Source organism: Hyaena hyaena, unplaced genomic scaffold (genome assembly GCF_003009895.1).
Source record: "Hyaena hyaena isolate Hyena2069 unplaced genomic scaffold, ASM300989v1 scaffold_673, whole genome shotgun sequence".
Classification (NCBI taxonomy): Eukaryota; Metazoa; Chordata; class Mammalia; order Carnivora; family Hyaenidae; genus Hyaena; species Hyaena hyaena.
The window spans coordinates 610,804-630,551 of record NW_024081308.1 but is presented as its reverse complement, the minus strand read 5'-3'; the positions used below and the strand labels follow the sequence as shown (position 1 = coordinate 630,551).

Sequence of the window (19,748 nt, the reverse complement as noted above, 5' to 3'; positions counted from 1 at the left end):
TCATGCTGGATCCAAGGAGCCACAGCCAGACCTGGAATATCCATGGTCTGTGATTACAGCTGACTCAGGACCAAAACCCAGAGAAACTTCTGTTTGAATGATGGGAGAAAGCCATTCACTTTTGCACTCTGATATCTTGGCTTCTGGGGAAGGGATATCAGAGATTTAACCTGTTTAGTAAATAAAACCTTCCATCAAAAATAATAATAATAATAATAATGGTAAAGGTAAGCTAGGGGCACCCGACTGGCTCAGTCAGAACATGCAACCCTTGATCTCAGCGTCGTGAGTTCAAGTCCCACCTAGGGGGGCATGGAGCTAACTTAAAAACACAAAGAAGGTAAAGGTAAGCTATAGACCAAGATCTGGCAAACTCACTCTTTCCAGAGTAGCCATGCACTGATCACAAGTGCTCACTCCAACAGACCAAGTGTGGAGCGAGTGCGCAGCCCCACTGCAGGGGGCGGAGCGTGAAGGGGTAGGGGCTAGGAGGTGGGTGGTGAACACCGGCCACCTGCTGTCCACCTGCACGTCCGGGGTCCTGGGTTCCGCTGGTGCGTCACGCTCTGGCGCAGGCGGGGGCTGCCAGGCCCTCCAGCTCCGTGTTCAGTCGGCCGATCACCCACTCCAAGGCCTCGCGACCCTGCCAAGAGAACAGCACTGAGGAGCCGCCGGGGCTGTGCCCACCTCTGAACCGGTGAGACGAAGACAGCCGCTGTTCAGGTCCCATAACGCTTATCTTCTCCAAGTTCTGCCAGAGGGCATCTCAGGACATGAGGCCCCTCCTGTGCGGGGGTACCTACTGAACACCAGCGCCACAGTAGTGATGACAGGTATTCACTGTGATGTAATGCTCTATAATTAAAGTTGGGGACATTTTCTCAAACTAAAGGGGTTTAATTTCACCTGGCTTTGCCACCCAGCTTCCATGGTATTTTATCGTACGGCATTTGTTTTGGTGCTTATGGTGAATTCAAATAGGAAGCGTGGCACACATCAGTATTGAATTCATTCCCAGACCAAAATGAAAGTTACCAAACCAAACTATATTATACTAAACAAATTTTGAAAATAATCACTACCACTTTCTTAATGACAATCTTAAAATTTGTTTAATTTATGATAGCATAGGAGAATAAAAAACCAGCACACGAACACGCTTATTTTTATCACACTTCAATCCACCAAAAAGTTGAGGTGGCTGAGTAACTGACATTTACATGTACTTGCCCTAAAAATGGAATCTTCCTCTGAAACTGCACTGGGGCCCCCTGCACATTGTAGAGGAATCAAGATCATCTACTTTTTCTGATACTCATCCCTGTTTCCAAATGTGGTTTTCCGAATCACAAATTTCCGTGTTCTCCTCTGGAACAGAACTCTGCACATGACAGTTTCTAGACCATCATCCATACAAGGTTATACAGATACAGTCAGTGGAACAGTTACCTACAAGTGGAACAAGAGGCTGTCACTAGAGAAAGGATTCCGTGTCTAGGCTGATGCACGGCCAGGGGACACAGTGCAGTTTGCCACAGAATGACAGATGTTCTGCCCTGCACCCACAGCCTTTGCAAATCCAGGGTTTATCTGCAAGGAACCCACAAATCCGTGAGGAATTAAGTAAGACCTCAGTGCTGTACAGCTAAACTTCAAGAGGGAACTTTTTAAGACAATGTTGCTTAAAAGCAGAAAAAAAGACCAGCACAAATCAGTATACACCGTTCCATCTGTGTTTAATAAAAGAAAAGGAAAACAAACCCATATATCCTTGGCATTTGCCAAAAACACTTCTGAAAGCCTTTGTAAAAATCGGGAGTTAACTGGCAGAGGCGAGGAACCCTTCCTCTAAAGGGGAGGCTTTTACTCTTCAACAGACTCTCCCGTATTTTGTTTTAACCATAAACATGGATTGCTTTTCTGTTGTTGTTTTTTTTTTTTTTTTAGAGAATACTGTTTATAAAAGCGAGCAAAACTCTGATTTCAAGATGATGGGGGGAAAAAACCTTTGGCCCTTTGCTGAAAATTCCCTAAAACTATCAAGAATAAAACTGGAGCAAAACTTCAGAACCCTCGGAGTCAGCACCCTCACTGCCCGCGAGAGTTGGAAAGCAGAGGCACGGGCTGTGACGCAGTAGACAGGGTCCAACATAAGCCGTTCAGAGCCCAAGGGACGTCCGGAGAGAGGGGACACACAAGGGACAGCCAAAGACAGGCTGAAAATGCACTTAACAGCCTGGCTCTTAGATGCCTGGGTTCCCCCCTCACCCCCACTCCCCAAAAGGTTGAGGAGTCTTGTTGGGAGAAGCTGAACCACTTCAGAGAGAAGGGAATTGGAGGGTCAAGGAAAAAGCCACCGGACACCCTCCAGTGATGCCCTGCAGTGAGCCCGACGGCCAGCAAGCCTCGCTCCCCACCCTCAGTCTGGCTTGTGTCAGACACAGCAGCATGAAAGACACCTGAGGAAGCCCCCCAAGCGAAGGCGCACAGAGGAGACAGCGAGATGCAGAAGAAAGCTTCACTTCGCATTCACTTCTGCAGAGAGAAGAGAGAGGACACGACATCTGTGAAGCAAGATCAGGATGCCGTAAGAAAAAGGAAAGAGCGAGAAATTAAAAGTACAATTTGCCAAAGTAAAAATTCATGAAGTTGTTGGAAGATAAAGTCCAGGAAATCTCCCAAAAGGGAGAACGAAGATGAGAGAAAACAGAAGAAAATGATGAGATCAATCCAATATGACCAAGTGGACTTCCAGAAAAGGAGAAGAGAGAATGGTGGGGAAATCATCAAAAAAAAAAAATCACCAGAACCAAAGGGACCACCAAATTCCCAACACAATGAATTATTTGTTTGTGTGTTTTTGATGTCTTGCTGACCTGACCTAAGCTTTGTGTGTGCATGTATACTTGTATGTATGTATTTACAGCTATATATTCATATTTTTCTCTTTCTTTTTTTTGCTGAAATGAAACTCACATAAGTTAACCATTTTCAAGTAAACAATTCAATGGTATTTAGCACATTCACACTATTGTGCAACCACCACCTCTGTCTAGTTCCAAAGCATTTTCATCGCCCCAAAAGGAAATCTCAAATGCATTAAGCAGATTCTTCCTCATTTACGCCTCCCCTCTCCCCTTGGCAACAACCAATCTGCTTTCAGTCTGTATGGATTATCCATTATAGCTTTTGCATATAAATGTAATCATACAGTATGTGGCCTTTTGTGTCTGACTTCTTTTATTTAGCATAATGTTCTAGAGACTCATCCATGTTGTAGTGTGGATCATTCCTTTTTATAGCTGAATAACATCCCAGCATACGTATGGACAATCTTTTGTTTACTCATTCATGGGCCGAAGGACATTTGAGTCTCTACCTTTTAGCTATTTTGAGTAGTGCTACTCTGAACATTCAGGTACAAATATTTGTGTACTGGTTTTCAATACTTTGGGGTATACAACTAGGGGTGGAGTGGCGGTACCATTTTACATTTGCAACAATACGAACAAAGTTTCCAATTTCTCCACCTCTTTGCCAATGCTTATTTTCCATTTAGTTTATTACATACAGCCATCCTAGTGGTTGTGAGTGGTTTCTGTCGGTTTGATTTGCATTTCCCGAATGAATAATGATGTTGAACATTTTTCCTTGTGCTCATTGGCCATTTGTATATCTTAGGAGAAATGTCTATTCAGATTCTTTACCCATTTTTAAATTGAGTTGTCTTTTTGTTATGGGGTTGTAAAGAGATTTTTTATACATTTGGGATAACAGACCCTTTTTGGATATATGATTTGCAATTTTTTCCTCCATTATGTCACGTGTCCTTCCACTTTCTTGATAGTGTCCTTTGATGCACAAAACTTTAATTTTGATGAAGTCAAGTTTATCTATTCTTTCTTTTGTTGGTCATGCTTTTGTTGTCGTATCTAAGAATCCATCGCCAAATCCAAGATCATGAATATACGCCCGTATGTTTTCTTCTAAGAGTTGTATAGTTTTTGTTTGTTTGTTTTTTAAGTTTATTTATTTATTTTGAGGGGGAAGGGACAGAGAGAGAGACTCCCAAGCAGGCTCCGTACTGTCAGCGCACAGCCAGACAAAGGACTCAATTTCATGAACTGTCAGATCATGACCTAAGCCAAAATCAAGAACAGGATGTTTAACAGATGGAGCCACCCAGGCACCCCATAGTTTTTGTTATTTATAGGTTTTTGATTCACTTTTTTTTTAAAGATTTTTATTTCTAGGAGAGAGAGAGAAAGACAGCGTGAGCAGGGGAGGGTCAGAGAGAGAGGGAGTCACAGACTNCTGTTGTGAGTTAACAGTGAAGAAAATGGCACCTGAAATGGGGAACTAATTTTGGGTTAGGTCATGTGGGGCTGGATTTTAAAGCCTTCATACATGTAGTAGAAAAGAGTTTTGGGGGGTTTTGATTGCTTTTTTTTTTTAAATATTTTTATCTATTTTTAGGAGAGAGAGAGAGACAGCATGAGCAGGGGAGGGTCAGAGAGAGAGGGAGTCACAGACTGAAACAGGCTCCAGGCTCTGAGCTGGCAGTCAGCACAGAGCCCGACGCGGGGCTCGAACCCACGAACCGCGAGATCATGACCTAAGCAAAAGTCGGACGCTTAACCGACTAAGCCACCCAGGCGCCCCAGGTTTTTGATTCATTTTGAGTTAGTCTTTGGATATGGTGTGAAGTAATGGTCCAACTTCATTCTCTTATATGTAGATATCCAGTTATCCCAGCACCATTTGTTGAAAAGACTGTTCTTCCTCACTGAATTGTTTGGCACCCTTGTTGAATATCAATTAACCATAGATAGATGGGTTTACTTCTATGCTCTCAATTTAATTCCATGGACCTATTTGTCTATCTTTATGCTGGTGTCACATTTGTTTTGATTACTGTAGCTCTGTAAGAAGTTTTGAAATTGGTGGGGCACCTGGGTAGCTCAGTCAGTTAAGCGTCCAACTTTGGCTCCAGTCATGATCTTGTGGTTCATGGGTTCAAGCCCCGTGTCAGGCTCTGTGTTGACAGCTCGGGGCCTGGAGCCTGCTTCAGATTCTGTGTCTCTGTCTCCCTATGCCCCTTCCCTGCTCATATTCTGTCTCTCTGTCTCTCTCTCAAACATTAAAAAAAAAAAGTTTTGAAATTGGGAAGTAAGTCCTCCAAATTTATTTCAAAATTGTTTTGGCTCTGCAGGATCCCTTGTGATTCCATATGAATCTGATGATGGGCTTTTCCATTTCTGAAAAAAACAAAAAAACTATGGAAATCTTTATATAAGAACTGCCTTAATTCTTCAGAATGTCTTGGGTAGTAGTGCCATCTTAACAATTATTAGTCTTCCAGTCATAAACAAGGGATGTCTTTCCGTTAATTTATGGGTTTTTTTTTTCATTTCTTTCTGCAATGTTTTGTCATTTTTATGTGCAGTCCTCCACTTTATTTCCATTTATTTTATTCTTTTGGATGGAACTGTAAATTCCATAGTTTTCTTAATTTTCTTATGAGGTTGCTCATGGCTAGTGTAAAGAAACAGAACCAATTTTTGTGTGTTGATCTTGTACCCAGTGATTTAGCTAAATTCCTTTTATTAGCTTTCGGGTAAGGTTTTCTACATATAGGATCTGCCATCTGTGAATGTAGATAGTCTTATATCTTCCTTTCTAGTTTGGATGCCTAATACTTCTTTTTCTTGTCTAACTGCTCTGGCGAGAACTTCTAGTACAATGTTCAATAGCAGTGATGACAGTGGACATCTTTGTCTTATTCTTGATCTTAGGGAGAGATTGCAGTCTTTCATCTTGGAATAGAATGTTGACTGTGAGTTTTTTATCATGTAGAGGAAGTTCTTTTCTATTCCTATACCTAGGAATTTCTAGAATTACTATTTCTGTTCCCAGAATAGTGTTTTCATCATGAAAGGGTGTTTTTTCTGCATCAACTGAGATGATCATGTGGGGCTTTTTCCTGTAGTGCTATTAATGAGGTATATAACAGTGATTGATTTTTGTATGTTGAACCACCCTCCTGCTTCTGGGATAAATCCCAGTTAGTCATGGTGTGTTAGATTCCGCCTGCTATTTTGTTGAGGATTTCTGCATCAGTATTCATGAGGGATATTAGTCTAGATTTCTTCTAGACTGGGGGTCTTTGCCTAACTTTGATATCGAAGTATTTGGTATTCTCTCTTTTTTGGAAGGGTTTGCAAAGGATTTGCATTAACCCTTTAACATTTGGTAGACTCCACCAGTAAAACCATCTGGTCCTGGTTTTTTCTTTGTTGGGAGATTTTCTTTTTGTTTTGCTCTGTTTTTTCCTTCATTCATGACTTTATTTATTTTTTCATGATAAGTCTGGCTAAAGGTTTGTCAATTTTCTTTATCTTTCCAAAGAACCAACTCCTGCCTTCACTGATTTGTTCTATTGTATTTTTAGTCTCTGCTTCATTTATTTCTGCTTTAATCTTTATTATTTCCTTTCTTCTACTGACTTCGGCCTTTGTTCTTTTTCTCCTTTAGGTGTAAGTTTAGGTTGTTTATTTGAGCTTTTTCTTGTTTCTTGAGGTAGACCTGTATTGCTCTACAATTCCCTCTTAGAACAGCTTTGCTGTATCCCTAAGATTTTGGACCACTGTGTTTTCATTTTCATTGGTCTCCATGTATTTTTTAATTTTCTTTTTGATTTCTTGGTTGACCCCATTCATTGTTTAGCAGCATGTTATTTATTCTTCATGTATGTGTTCTTTCACATTTTTTCTTGTGATTGATTTCAAATTTCATATCACTATGGCTGGAAAAGATGCATGATATTTTTTAAAATAGTTTATTGTCAAGTTGGTTTCCATAGATGCATGATATTTTTTAATTTATTGAATTTTTAAATTTATTGAGATTCATTTTGTGGCCTAACAGGTAATCTATTCTAGAGAATATTCCATGTATACTTGAAAAGAATGTAAAAAAAAAAAAAGAATGTGTATTCTGCTGTTTTCAGATGGAATATTCTGAATACATCTGTTAGCTCCATCTTATCTAATGTGTCATTCAAAGCCACTGTTTCCTAATTGATTTTCTGTCTAGGTGGTCTATCCATTGATGTAAGTGGGATGGCAGAGTCCCTTACTATGGCTATATTACTGTCAGCTTCTTCCTCTATGTCTGTTAATAGTTGCCTTATGTATTCAGGTACTCCTATGTTGGATGCATATTTACAATTGTTATATTCTCTTGTTGGATTGTTCCCTTCATTATTATGTAATGTTCTTCTTTGTCATTACAGTCTTTCTCTTACAGTCTATTTTGTCCAATGTAAGTATTCTACTCCAACCTTCTTTTCACTTCCATTTGCATGGTAAATGGTTTTTGTCCCTTCACTTTCAATTTGCAGGTATCTTTAGGTTTGAACTGAGTCTTTTATCACCACCGTGTAGATGGGTCTTTCTTTTCTATCCATTCATCCTATGTCTTGATTGGAGCATTAGGCCATTTACACTTAAAGTAATTATTGATAGGTTTTATTTGTTGCCATTTTGTTATGTGTTTTATGGTTGTTTTTGTAGTTCTTCTCTGTTCCACTCTTCTTTTGCTCTCTTCCCTTCTGGTTTGAAGACTTTCTTTAATGTTATGCTTGAGTTCCTTTCTCTTTATTTTTTTTGTGTATCTATTTTGGTTTTCGATTGTTTACCATTAGGCTCTTCTATAACATCTTACACGTACAGCAGTTTATCTTATTAAGTTGATTGTTGCTTAAGTCCTAAAAACACTAAATTATTACTCCCTCACCCCCCATGTTTTAGGTATACATTTTACTTTTTTTGTTTTGTGAATTCCTTGACTGATTATCAGGAATATTGCCTTGAGCTGATTTCATCTAGCTCTTGTGCTATGATTTTTGTCCTGCTCTTGCATTTGGGACATAGTCCTCTGTCTCCTCATTTTGTCTGACTCTCTTTGTTTCTATGGGTTAGGAAAGCTGCCACATCTCCTGATATTGAAAGTAGTGGCCTTATGAAAAAGAGGTCCCACAGTGCCCTGCAATACAATGCTTCCTGTTCACCAGAGCCAGGCAGTTCAGGGAAGTCTCCTATGTGGGCCACGTGTGCCCTACTGTTCTGCCTGGGACACATTTGTCTTCATATCACTCATCTGTAATGGCTCTCTTTGCCTGCTGTGGGCTCAGTAGGCAGGGTTCGATCCCTGTGTTGTTAGAGCATGCCAGTCTGGAGCCAATGCAGGCTTCTTGTTGGGCAGTGTCAGCAGACTAGATGCCTGCCTGTAGCCCAGCTACCTGGGTTGCAGTTAGAACAAACTGCAGGGCTTTCTTCTTATGCTGCCCCCTGAGAAACTTCGGTTGGAAGATTTTTAATTACTGACTCAGTGTTTTTGTCATAGATCTACTGAGATTCTATTTTTTCTTAAATCAGTTTTGGGAATTTGTTTCTAGTAGTTTCTCCATCACATATAGATTATCTAATTTGTTGGTATACAACAGCTCATAGTTTTCTCTTATATCCTCTTATTTCTGAAAGATGTGTAGTAATGCCCCACTTTCACTTCTAATATTTTTATGCTGAATCCTTTTTATTCTTGGCCAGTCAACTAAAGGTTTGTCAACTTTGTTGATCTTTTCAACTAAACTTTTGATTTCAATGATTCTATTTTTCTATTCTCTATCTCCTCTCTAATCTTTATCATTCCTTTCCTTCTGTAAGCCATGGGTTTAGTTTGTTCTTCATTTTCTAGCTCCTTAAAGTCAGGTTAATGACTTGAGATCTTTCCTCTTTTTTTAACGTAGGTGTTTGCAGCTATGAATGTCCCTTTGATCACTGCTCTCCCTGCATCCCATAAGTTTCCATATGTTCATCTCAAAATGTTATAATTTCATTTGTAATTCCTTCTTTGATTCACTAGTTATTAGAAATATATTTTTAAAATTCAACTTATTTCTGAATTTTCCATTTACCTTATACTGTTGGTTTCTAAGTTCACTTCATTGGGATCACAAAAGATATTTTGCACGATTTCATTCTTCTTAAATTTATTGACACTTGGTGTTTGGCCTAACACATGGTTTATCCTGGAGAATAATCCATGTGTTCTTGAGAAAAATGGGTACTCTGCTGTTGGGTGAAGTGTTCTATGGATATCTGTTAGGTGAAGTTGGTGTATAGTGTTGTTCTAGTCCTCCATTTCCTTATTGATTTTCTGTCTAGGTGTCCTCTCCATTATTGAAAGTGGGTTATTGAAGTCTCCAGCTATAATTGTAGAATTCTTTATTTCTCCCTTCAGTTCAGCTAATGTTTGCTTTATATATTCAGGGATTCTGCAGCTTGGTGTGTAAATGGCTATAATCTTTATCTTCTTGATGAATTGACCCTCTCATTGATATGTAATGTCCTTAATTGTCTCTTGTAACAAATTTTCACCAAAGCAGATTACGTCTGATATGAGTATGGCTACTCCAGCTCTCTTGGTTCTTATTTACATAGAATATCTTTTTCCATCCTTTCACACTAAACCCATTTGTGTCTTTGGATCTGAAGTCTCTTATATACAGCATATATAGTAAGATCATGTTTTTTCATCTATTCTGCCAATCTCTGTCCTTTAACTGGTGAATTTAATCTATTTACTTTTAAAGTAATTACTGTTAAAGCAGCACTTTTTACAGTTAGTTGTTTTCTATGAATGTCATAACTTTGTCTTCCTGAATTGTTTCCATCCTCGTCTGCTGTGTTAGATTTTATTTTCTAATGTACCATTTTCATTCCCCTTTTGTTTATTTTCTCGATATTTTTTAGTTATTTTCTTATTAGTTACCCTGGTGATTATAATTAACATCCTAAATTCAGAAAAGTATAATTTGAATTGGTATCAATTTAGCTCTAATAATGTATTGGTTAGGGTTTTCCAGAGAAACAGAACCAATAGAATGTGTAAATAGAGAGAGAGATTTATTTTAATTATGACTGGCGGTCATAATTATGGAGGTTCACAAGTCCAGAATCTGCAAGGTAGATTAATCAAGATTCATTAAGTGCTCCCCTAGTTGAAGTATTCTATTAGAATCCACAGTTCTACAAAACTTGATTCTGTTATTTTTTGCCAGCTTATTGGTTGTTTCAGTGGAGGGACAGATTCTTGGAGCACCCACCTCTACCATTTTCCATGATGTTACTATTTACATTTTTTTAACTTTTAATTTTGAAATTATTATAGATTCACAGGTAGGTGCCAAGATAATACAGGAATGTCCCATGTACCCTTTACCCTCTACCTCTAATAACATCATGCACACTTAAACTATCAAAACCAGGAATTTAACATGCACAGTGCAGCATAATGAATTTTAAAAGATCACTTCAAATGGGACACCTGGGTGGCTCAGCTGGTTAAGCGTCCGACTTTGGCTCAGGTCACAATCTCGCAGTTCATGAGGTCGAGCCCCACGTCGGGCTCTGTGCTGACAGTTCGGAGCCTGGAGCCTCCTTCAGATCCTGTGTCTGTCTCTTTCTCTCTGCCCCTCTCCCGCTTGTGCTTGTCTCTCTCCCTCCCTCTCAAAAATAAAATAAACATTAAAAAAATTAAAAGTAAAAATCTTAAAAATCAATTAAAACAAGGCTTAACCACATGAAATTTCACAACATCAAGGATAAAACAACCCTAAAAGCTTTCAGAGAGAGAAGATATAATTCACATACAGAGGTTGGTAATCTGAGCGGAAAACAAGAGAACAATGCCTTCAAAATTCTGAGTGAAAAACATTTTTTTATAGAACTGTATGTCCAGCGATGCTGCGAACAAAGTATGAAAACAGAAAAGACATTTTCAGTTGTGCCAAGTCTTAGAAGCCACAAAGAGATGTCCTTCCCCATCTTGTGACAGGAAAGAGAAAGAGGAAGGCGGGGAAGCAGGGAAACAAGGGCTCCATGAGAGAAGGCCAAGGAAATGCCCAGGAGAGGGGATGACAGCCATGTGGCTGTTTGGTCAGAGAGCGAGGCCCGGCTTCCGGAAAGGATGTTGCCAGGGAAACGGGGAATGGGTGTGCTGCCCAAAAAGACGGACCTGTGGAAGACAGCATTGTGACGTACTGCCAAAAGTGGGTAAGAGTATGGAAGGACTCAGCCAGAGATTTTTAGCAAATAAAATTAAACAGATGAAAAGAATTATTATGCCCAAGGCGAGAGGAAATAAGAAGGAAAATGCAATTCTAGCTTGGCAATAAACAAGTTAGGCATTTGTATTTTCAAAATTATGGAAACTCTAAATGTGCTTTCAACCATAAACGATATAGCTATTTTGGGGGGAGTGGGAGAGGGGAGAAAGATATGAGAGAAAATAATAATCTACCAAACCAGTAAATAATTATCTAGATAATGTCTAAATTTGGCAGATCAAGAAATAGCAGGGTATGCTTATTAATTTAGAAATCTAGCAGTAAACACCAAAAACTGACAAAAGAGTTGGGCATTCCCCTAGCAGGTTAGAGACATGCGTTGCGGAAGGGGTAAGGGGGGCTGTTTTTACCATAAATCTTTTAACTCTGTTTTCCCATAAGCTTTATGCATAACACAATACCATTTCCTTTTGGATTAGAAGTACTGTTTTCAAACAAGAAACACTACCTAAAAAACAGCAGAACACAGTTCTACTCGTTGTTCATAGAGGAGGTCTTCTCTCAAGTTTTTAGAATTCGAAGCATACTGAAAGATTTTACACTGGACTTTTGAACACAGGAACGTTAAAACTTCCACCTGGAAGGACCCTAAAGCTAACAGGACAGCTCATGCTCATAAGCACTTTTACCACCTCGTCACAGCGGCTCAGTGTGAGTGAGCGTCCCCACAAACAGGTCGGATCGGTGACCAGTAACACAGGCCTCCAGCCCCTGGGGTCTCTGGTCTGAGTGCAGGACAAGCGGCTGCAGCTTGGGGCACAGCGCTTGAACCCATTTCAAGTGGGCGGCTGCCCTGGCCAATTCCATCTGTGTGACAGGAGAGCTCACGGTACTGTCCCCACACACGCCACTGTGGGGGCGGACGCCCCTACCCCAGCGTGGGCAGATCTGCACTAACAGTGGTGAGAAGGACGCACTGCAGTGGCGTCTGATGGGACAGATGGCGTCCCAATACGTGTAAGGAGGCCGACGGTGTAGACAGGTGATCAAGGGGCAGGGGTGGAACACAGGGTGTCATCAGGAAAAAAGTGGTTTAGTAAGGTCCCAAGAGTCAGCAGAAAATTGCCGGGAGCTGCTACCGAGGGGAGGACAGACAAGGCACAAGAGCAGTCTGACAACGCCGGCCGGGGGGCGGCGGGGGTGGGGCCGTGGGCAACGGCAGAGTGGCAGCTCTGCGGCCCTTGCCCTCCTCCTGCTACAGGGGTCTTCTCTTCTCTGGGTCTCACTCTGCAACAGACAGTCCTCCTGTCTTGAGACGTCGCGACCGAAGAGCCCGGTGGAGGCTGTCACCAGGGAAGTGGCAGATTCCAGAAGGTTCCACACCTCTCCCAGATTGGGCGAACCATAGTCAAGGCTCGCTTATTTCTTCCTTCTTTCTTCCTTTCCTTCTTCCTTCCATTTTTTTCTTTTGTTCTTTCTTTCTTCTTTGACTTTTTGGGTGAGGCATCTGATCAAAGATTGAGGCAGTTTAGCTCTAGTTTATGAGGAAACAGAACATGACAGAGTCCCAAAACTCAGAGTGACACATCACACACACCACACTGCCCACACACTCTATGCCCACCAGGCGGGTGGGCTCTCTACGCGTGGCCACCTTAGTGGTACGTCCACGGAAGAAGAGAGACCCAGTGGCAGATCACGACCTTGGGTTCGAGGTGAAGGTCTCTGGCAAATTTGGGCTCCAGTAGGAAGCTCTTAAAGGAGCCTGAACCACACAGCAGCTCCCTTTTGCTGACACGCACATGTTGCAGACACACAGACAGACCGACCGACCGTGGGAAGTGGGACCCAGAGCAGCACAGTATGGAAAGTCAATAGGGTGGGGGGTTTCAAGGCAGGAGTATAAGGATTCACTAAACAGAGGGAAGCAGGAAACGCTGACTTTCCTACAAAGTATGAAGATGACCAATTAAGTGTCAAATCCCTTCCTGACGGTCTAGCCACTGGTGGCCTAGGAAACCAAGGAACTTTTGTGAAGCTCAAGAAGATGCTAGAAATGGCTTCTGCCACTAAAAGGAAAGAGCCAGTGGCAGTAACACGGCCGGGGCAGGATTCCCCCCGGCCCCGCCGCGCTGACGCAAGGGCACAGAGCATTCTTCATGAGAACATGTGCAAATACTCGGACCCTGCCCCAAATGAAAAAATTCTCCCGTTTGATCAGCCTTTAACACTGTCTGAACTACTAGTGAGAGCCTCTTTCTGGCAGTGTACTAGTTACAGGAAATGTTTGGGCAAGCAGGACCTGAGAACGGCTTGGGACCAGCTGAGCTCCCTCCATCACAGACCAGATAACAAATGCTCAAGTCTCTCTGGGAAATAAATCCTGCCATGAAACAAGGAGATGAGTTAGGAAGAGGATGAACTAATGACTGTTTCCGTTACAGAAGATACTAAGGAGCACCGGGCCGGAGACGCATGCAGCCGCACCTGTAAACACCCCACACCACACACCATGCACACGGTCAGCAAGATGCTAGGTTCTCTACTGGGTTAAAGAATACCATAGTTACCACTGTTCATCACAAGGTGCGGGTGCAGACCCCGTTAGCTCACAGCATGCTCAGAATTTTCAATTATCCACTCAATAGCAGCCCACCCCTGGAGCAACACAGAAAGGGTTCAACACGGTGTAAGAAGTGCTGCTTCTCGCACTGCAGACGGCAAGCCACGACCTGTATTTTAAATGGCAGAAGGAAAGCGCTGTGGTTTTAGAGGAGACACAGCAGTAACCGTTTGTGAACAATCTTTCTCCGTAAGCAGGCAGCTTCTCAAGCTCAGAAATCAGGTGGTACGTGTTCTGCCTGGAATTCTCACACGGGCTCGGGCTGTACCGACACCGGCACCCGCCATCTGCACTGTCATCTCCTGAGTGCGGGACGAGGGGGCAGTCTCACCGCCTGCTCGATGGCCTGTCCCACCCAAATCCCAGGATGACCTGCCCTCCTCCTCCTGTGTCCTGTCCTGGGCATCTTCCCAGCTGCTGGGATGCTCTCAGACGGTGACACAGCTCGGGGGAGAAGGGAGTCAGCACGGCAGTCCCTAACAGGAAGTGAAATAACATCATTTGGCCTCGCTCAGTTTCCCCAGACTTTTCTCGCAAGAGGTCTCAGGTGGCTTTGGCCTCACCAAGTAGTCCCTTCCTTCTAGAACTTATTTCTTTCAGTAAACATTTAGGGCGCCCGTCCTAGGGCAGACACTGGCCACACAAAGGTGAGGTTCTGTCTCCTCTTAGGAGGGCTCGCAGTGAGGACACTAGGCACTGCATACCCCCCTCCCCCCGCCTCCCCTGAACTGAGCTGAGCTATTGCCAACATTTCTTGAATCAGGATTTTTCTTAAGAACAGGGCAGACTCGGGGCACCTGGGCAGCTCAGTCGGTTAAGTGTCCAACTCTGGCTCAGGTCATGATCTCCCGGTTTGTGGGTTTGAGCCCGGCATCCAGCTCTGTGCTGACAGCTCAGAGCCTGGAGCCTGTTTCGGATTCTGTGTCTCCCTCTCTGCCTCTCTCCCACTCACACTGTCTCTCTCTCTCAAAAAATAAATATTAAAAAAAAGTTGTTGTTGTTGTTGTTTTAAAACAAGGCAAACTGGCTCTTCTATCAGTGCCTAGGCTAAATGCAAGCCAGAAGGGCTTTCCAGTTAAACTGTGCCAAGCATAACAGGCGACCACGGATCCCCGGAAAGAAGAACTGCTTCTGACCAAATCAAACCAGGAGAGAGCGGGGGAGGGGAGGACAGCCAGGAAGACGTCAGCAAAGGCCCTGCTCTAGCGAGTGACATTACCTTGAACTCGAGTGACATTACCTTGAACTCGAATAACGGCTTCCACGCATCCAAGCTCTTTCCGTCAGCTGTGCTGGAGAGGAGGGGCAACCTGGACTCGGTGAGCAGTGTCCGCCTCCCTAAGGCGGCCCTCCAGCTAGGGACCTGGGGAGGACGGCCGCCTGCGATCCAACCTTTCTCCTGTCACCTCCACAAAGCTTACTCCCAAATCCTGCCAGAGGGGAGGCGCAAAGACGGCAGCTGACTCCGGGGAACTTCGCAGACGAGAGGTTCAGCCAAAGCCGCTAGGTGCCTGTTCAGTAGGAAACTACAATTCCCGAATACCCTGCCTGAAGATGTTAACGTGTGGGGTTTGTTCTGTTCACTGAGCCTGCGCTATTTTGGCTCTCTGAAGTGATGGTTGCTTCCGCTGGGCGTATGTTCCAGATTCACCCAGCACTTCCCCCGCAGGCCTGGGCCAGCCCTCCCTGCGGCCAGTTTTCAATGTCACGGGGAAAATGCTGTGACAGCCAGCACAAGCTCAGCGGGCGATGGAGGGCCGCAGCGCTCCGCAGGACTTAAGGGCCTATACATCTCACCCCCTGAAGCTGGCACTGAACATGTGGGGTGCACACAGGGCCCGGGACTGAGGTCCATACCTTCTTTGCATTGGATGATATCGTGCTGGCCATCAGACTTTCCAGGTAGCTGCCGAGGCTGATCCCCTTCACGGTGATGATGGCTTCTTGTGTGAGCACAGTCCTACGGAAGAGCAGCAAGTAAAGGGGCTGAGCAGGGGAGGCCCCAGCGCATCCTGACCTGGGAATTCAACGTGTCAATCCCAGGACGCAATGACTTACATTTCAGGGTCCTCCGGATGGGGTGTGTATACCAGCCTCTCGTTCACCGACACCAAGTTTGTGAGTGTGATCTTGAAACAACAACAAAATGGTTTTAGGTTTTATTTCTCTTGCATTTCTTCCCAAACCTGCTCAACCTCCCCTTCCATCCTCAATTCACCACTGACTGAAGCCAGAACAGAGGACACATGACGTCCTAGGGAAACGTAGCCCTGGCCACCCCTTCCTGCGGCCGTCGCCCGTCCTCCACACCCGAACCAGAGTCTGGCCTGGCCTTAGGCACTTTCAGACTGCCAAACCATCAGCAGCCGTACAAAAGCCTCACACTTGAAGGTCAGCATCCAGGTAAATAGGCATGAAGCTGCTGATTTTATAAAACAAGCCATGTTTCTAGCTCCTGCATCTTCCCCAACATATTTTTTTGAATATGCAGTAGGCCGATAAAAATTTTTCTGAGAGGAATGAAGGGAAAAAGGTGCTTGTAAAATTAGCGTTAAAGGGGCACCTCGGTGGCACAGTCAGTTAAGCGTCTGACTTCGGCTCAGGTCATGATCTCGTGGTTCGTGGGTTTGAGCCGCACCCCGGGCTCTATGCTGACAGCTCAGAGCCTAGAGCCTGGAGCCTGCTTCCGATTCTGTGTCTCCCTCTCTCTCTGCCCCTCCCCCGCTCATGCTCTGTCTCTCTCTCAAAAAAGAAATAAACATTTTTAAAAAAAGAATAAAAAAAAATTAGTGCTAAAAATCATCTGCTGGTTACAAAGGTGTGTTCACTTTGTGACAATTCATTATGGGCATTTTTTCTATGCACTTATTCTACTGGGATAAAAAGATAAATACAATACAATACTGCTAAATAAATTTAAACTTTCTATTAAAAATAAAAGATCATTGGGGCGCCTGGGTGGCTTAGTCGGTTAAGCGTCTGACTTTCGCTTAGGTCATGATCTCGCGGTTCGTGGGTTCAGGCCCCGCGTCGGGCTCTGTGCTGACTACCAACTCAGAGCCTGGAGCCTGTTTCAGTCTGTGACTCCCTCCCTCTCTGACCCTCCCCTGCTCACGCTGTCTCTCTCTCTCTCCTAGAAATAAATAAAAAACATTAAAACATAAAAATAAAAATAAAAGACCACTTAGACCAAAAGTGGGCTGGAAATAAAATTAAATGAAGACATTACACACCATCACCAGGAAATATCAAGCACCTTTCTCATCTTAGGCCATTGCTTACATTGGTGGAACAAAGTTCCATTTTCTTTTCTACTGGATCCACAACAGAATGTTCTTTGATGTATGTCAAAGTCCGACTGGTTCCCAAAATCTAAAAAACAAAGCAAAACTGGCATAGTAACGTGTCAAAAATTTATTCTGTAGCATCAAACACAAAATGCCATTTCATTTACTAATTAATTCCTTTATTCAACAAATGACACAAGGGGGCACGTGGCCATGGAAGGCCCTGCACAGCTCCTTCCGGGGGTCTCTGCCTCAGCAGGGGAGGCAGACATCGAACAAATGAATGGATTCAGGTAGAGCTGAGTGTGTGGCAGTAATAAATGCCCTGATGAAAAAGAGAATGGTGAGGGGCGGGCAGCGTGGGGAAGGCCCCTCTTCCGGAGGGCAAACCCAGGGAGGGAGGGCGCCATGAACTCTGGTTCTGGGTTTAGCAGGTCAGTTTGCAGTCACCTCCCAGGGCCAGACCTGACAGACTGAGCTCCTGGCAGTGAGAGGCCAGCATGACTGGGGTGCTTGGACTCTGTTGAGAAGAAGACAGGGTCTGCATGGGCACGGGAAAGCTGTGCTCAGATTTACACAGTCAATGACCTCCCTGATGGCTCCATGGAAGAGACCTGTCAGGACCGAATGTGTCCCCAAAGTTCATGTGTTGATGCCCTGACCCCCAACACCTCAGAATATGACTGTATTTGGAAACAGGGTCTTTTGAGAGGTAATTAAGTTTACATGGGAGTCATTAGGATGGGCCCTAACCCAGTCCGAGCAGTGTCCTTATAAGGAGCTAAGAACACACTGAGGGAGACACCAGGGCTGCGTGGGGTCCAGCGACCACCACCTGCAGAGGAAGCAGGGCAGCCGTCTGCCCAAGGAGAGGGGCTGGGACAGACCCTTCCCTCACGGTCCTCGGCAGAACCAAGCCTGCCCCTGCCTTGATCTCGGACCTCCCCCCCCAGCCTGCGGTATCTGGTCAGGCCCAGGGCCATGGGGTGACGCAGGAGAGGAGCCTGTGGAGGCGGGGACAGACCTGAGGGCCGGGGAGCCACGCCACCCATCAGGTGACCTCAGGACCCACAGAGATAGAAAATTAGTGAAGTTTACAGAGAAACAAACCAGCTCTCAGGTTTCTCTGAAGTCCTGAGTGGGTGCTCTAAGGGAAGGCTGTCACTTCCTGCAGATGGGCGCCCGCAGGGCACATGCAGGTGCAGCAGGAACAACTAGGGAGCAGCCAGGTGGTGTGGGTACAGCCCTGGCAGGGCGATGCGGGCACAGGGGGGGTAATGCAGGGGGCAGGGGTGCGATGCAGGTATAGCCCAGGCAGGGTGATGCGGGCGCGGGGGAGGGCGGGGGGGCGGGTGATGCAGGGGGCAGGCGTGCGATGCAGGTATAGCCCAGGCAGGGTGATGCGGGCCTGGGGTGGGGGTGGGGGGCGATGCGGGTGCAGTGGGGACGACGAAGGAATAGCCGGGGAGAGGTGGGTGCAGCGGGAAGAGGCGGGTGTAGCTGGCGCGCGCGGGCTGGCGGGGTGGGGCTCTGCGGCGGGGCGGGGGCGGCCCGGGCGGGGCGGGGGCGCAGGTGCAGGCTCACCGCTTTCACGAAGCCGGGCAGCCCCCACTCGGTGCTGAGGAGGCGGTGGCTATGCAGCCGGCCCCGGCCATCCACGCTGCGCTCCAGCACGTCAACTCCCACGACACAGGGGTTCATTGGATTCGGGTACTTCCTCATGGCAGCTTTGATGACAGTGTCCCATGGGTGGCTGGTGGGGAAAATACAATCACTCAGCATAAGCAGGCAATCCCTACACCTGTAAAGTGTGTCACAGTGGCGCGGGAGGGCCAGAGACGCGGTAGCCCACACAGGGAAGTGAATCAAGGTTAATGCTCATTAAAAGCTTCTCTCTTTTGGCTTTAATTAAAGGTGTATTCAAACAAATCTGTCTAAGGCATCCGGCTCCACACCCAAATCCTGGATCTTGTGATCCTTCTGGGCTGACCAGAGGCAACCGGAAGGCTTTGCCTGGGAGGACTCGCAGGACACTGAGGACGCAGAGGTCTCTGGCTGCTGGCACCGAGCTCGGTGTGTCTGCATTCCCCGCCCAGGTGCTGCACTCACAGGCCACCCCATCGCTGGGGCCTTGGCCGAGCCACTTCCCACCTTCCCGACCTCCCCTTCCTCCGCCACCTCACCCTTGAACAACACTGGTTTGAACTGCACGGGTCCACTTCCGTGTGGATTTTTTTCAATAAATACAGAAAAGTACTGTAATTGTATTTTCTCTTCCTTATGATTTTCTTAATACCATTTTCTGTTCTTTAGCTTAATGTAAGAATACAGTATATAATGTATAAAATATGTGCTCATTAACTGTTCATGTTATCAGTAAGGCTTCCAGTCCATAGTAGGCATAAGCTAATTTCTTGGGGGAAGCAAAAGCTCTACATAATATTTAATCTACAGATTCAGTGTAACCCCTATTAAAATGACAATAACATTTTTCACAGAACTAGAACAAATAACACAAAAATGTGTATGGAACCACAAAAGACCCCGAATAGCCAAAGCAGTCTTCTGAAAGAAGAACAAAGCTGGAGGTATCACAATCCCAGATTTCAAGGTTAACTACAAAGCTGTAGTAATCAAAACAGTATGGTACTGGCACAGAAATAGACAACACAGATCAAAAGAACAGAATAGAGAGCCAGAAATAGAC

The 19,748-nt window shown here is 44.8% G+C and overlaps 1 protein-coding gene across 8 annotated transcripts in view; it reads right to left on the bottom strand.

The window, feature by feature from the left end:
* Positions 1-295: 295 nt before the first annotated feature.
* The window catches only part of PRELID3A (PRELI domain containing 3A), a 55,640-nt gene continuing 36,187 nt past the window's right edge, over positions 296-19,748 (bottom strand). For 2 of the 8 annotated variants that reach the window (XM_039217251.1, XM_039217246.1), the window contains exons 2-6: positions 18,626-18,794; positions 17,037-17,126; positions 15,813-15,883; positions 15,612-15,714; positions 1,127-1,590 (exon numbers count right to left, since the gene is read on the bottom strand). In XM_039217251.1, the coding sequence (XP_039073182.1) occupies positions 1,495-1,590; positions 15,612-15,714; positions 15,813-15,883; positions 17,037-17,126; positions 18,626-18,763 (498 nt within the window). In that variant the 5' untranslated portion in view covers positions 18,764-18,794 and the 3' untranslated portion in view covers positions 1,127-1,494. The other 6 variants (XM_039217250.1, XR_005525491.1, XR_005525492.1 and 3 more) reach the window with 6 other exon arrangements.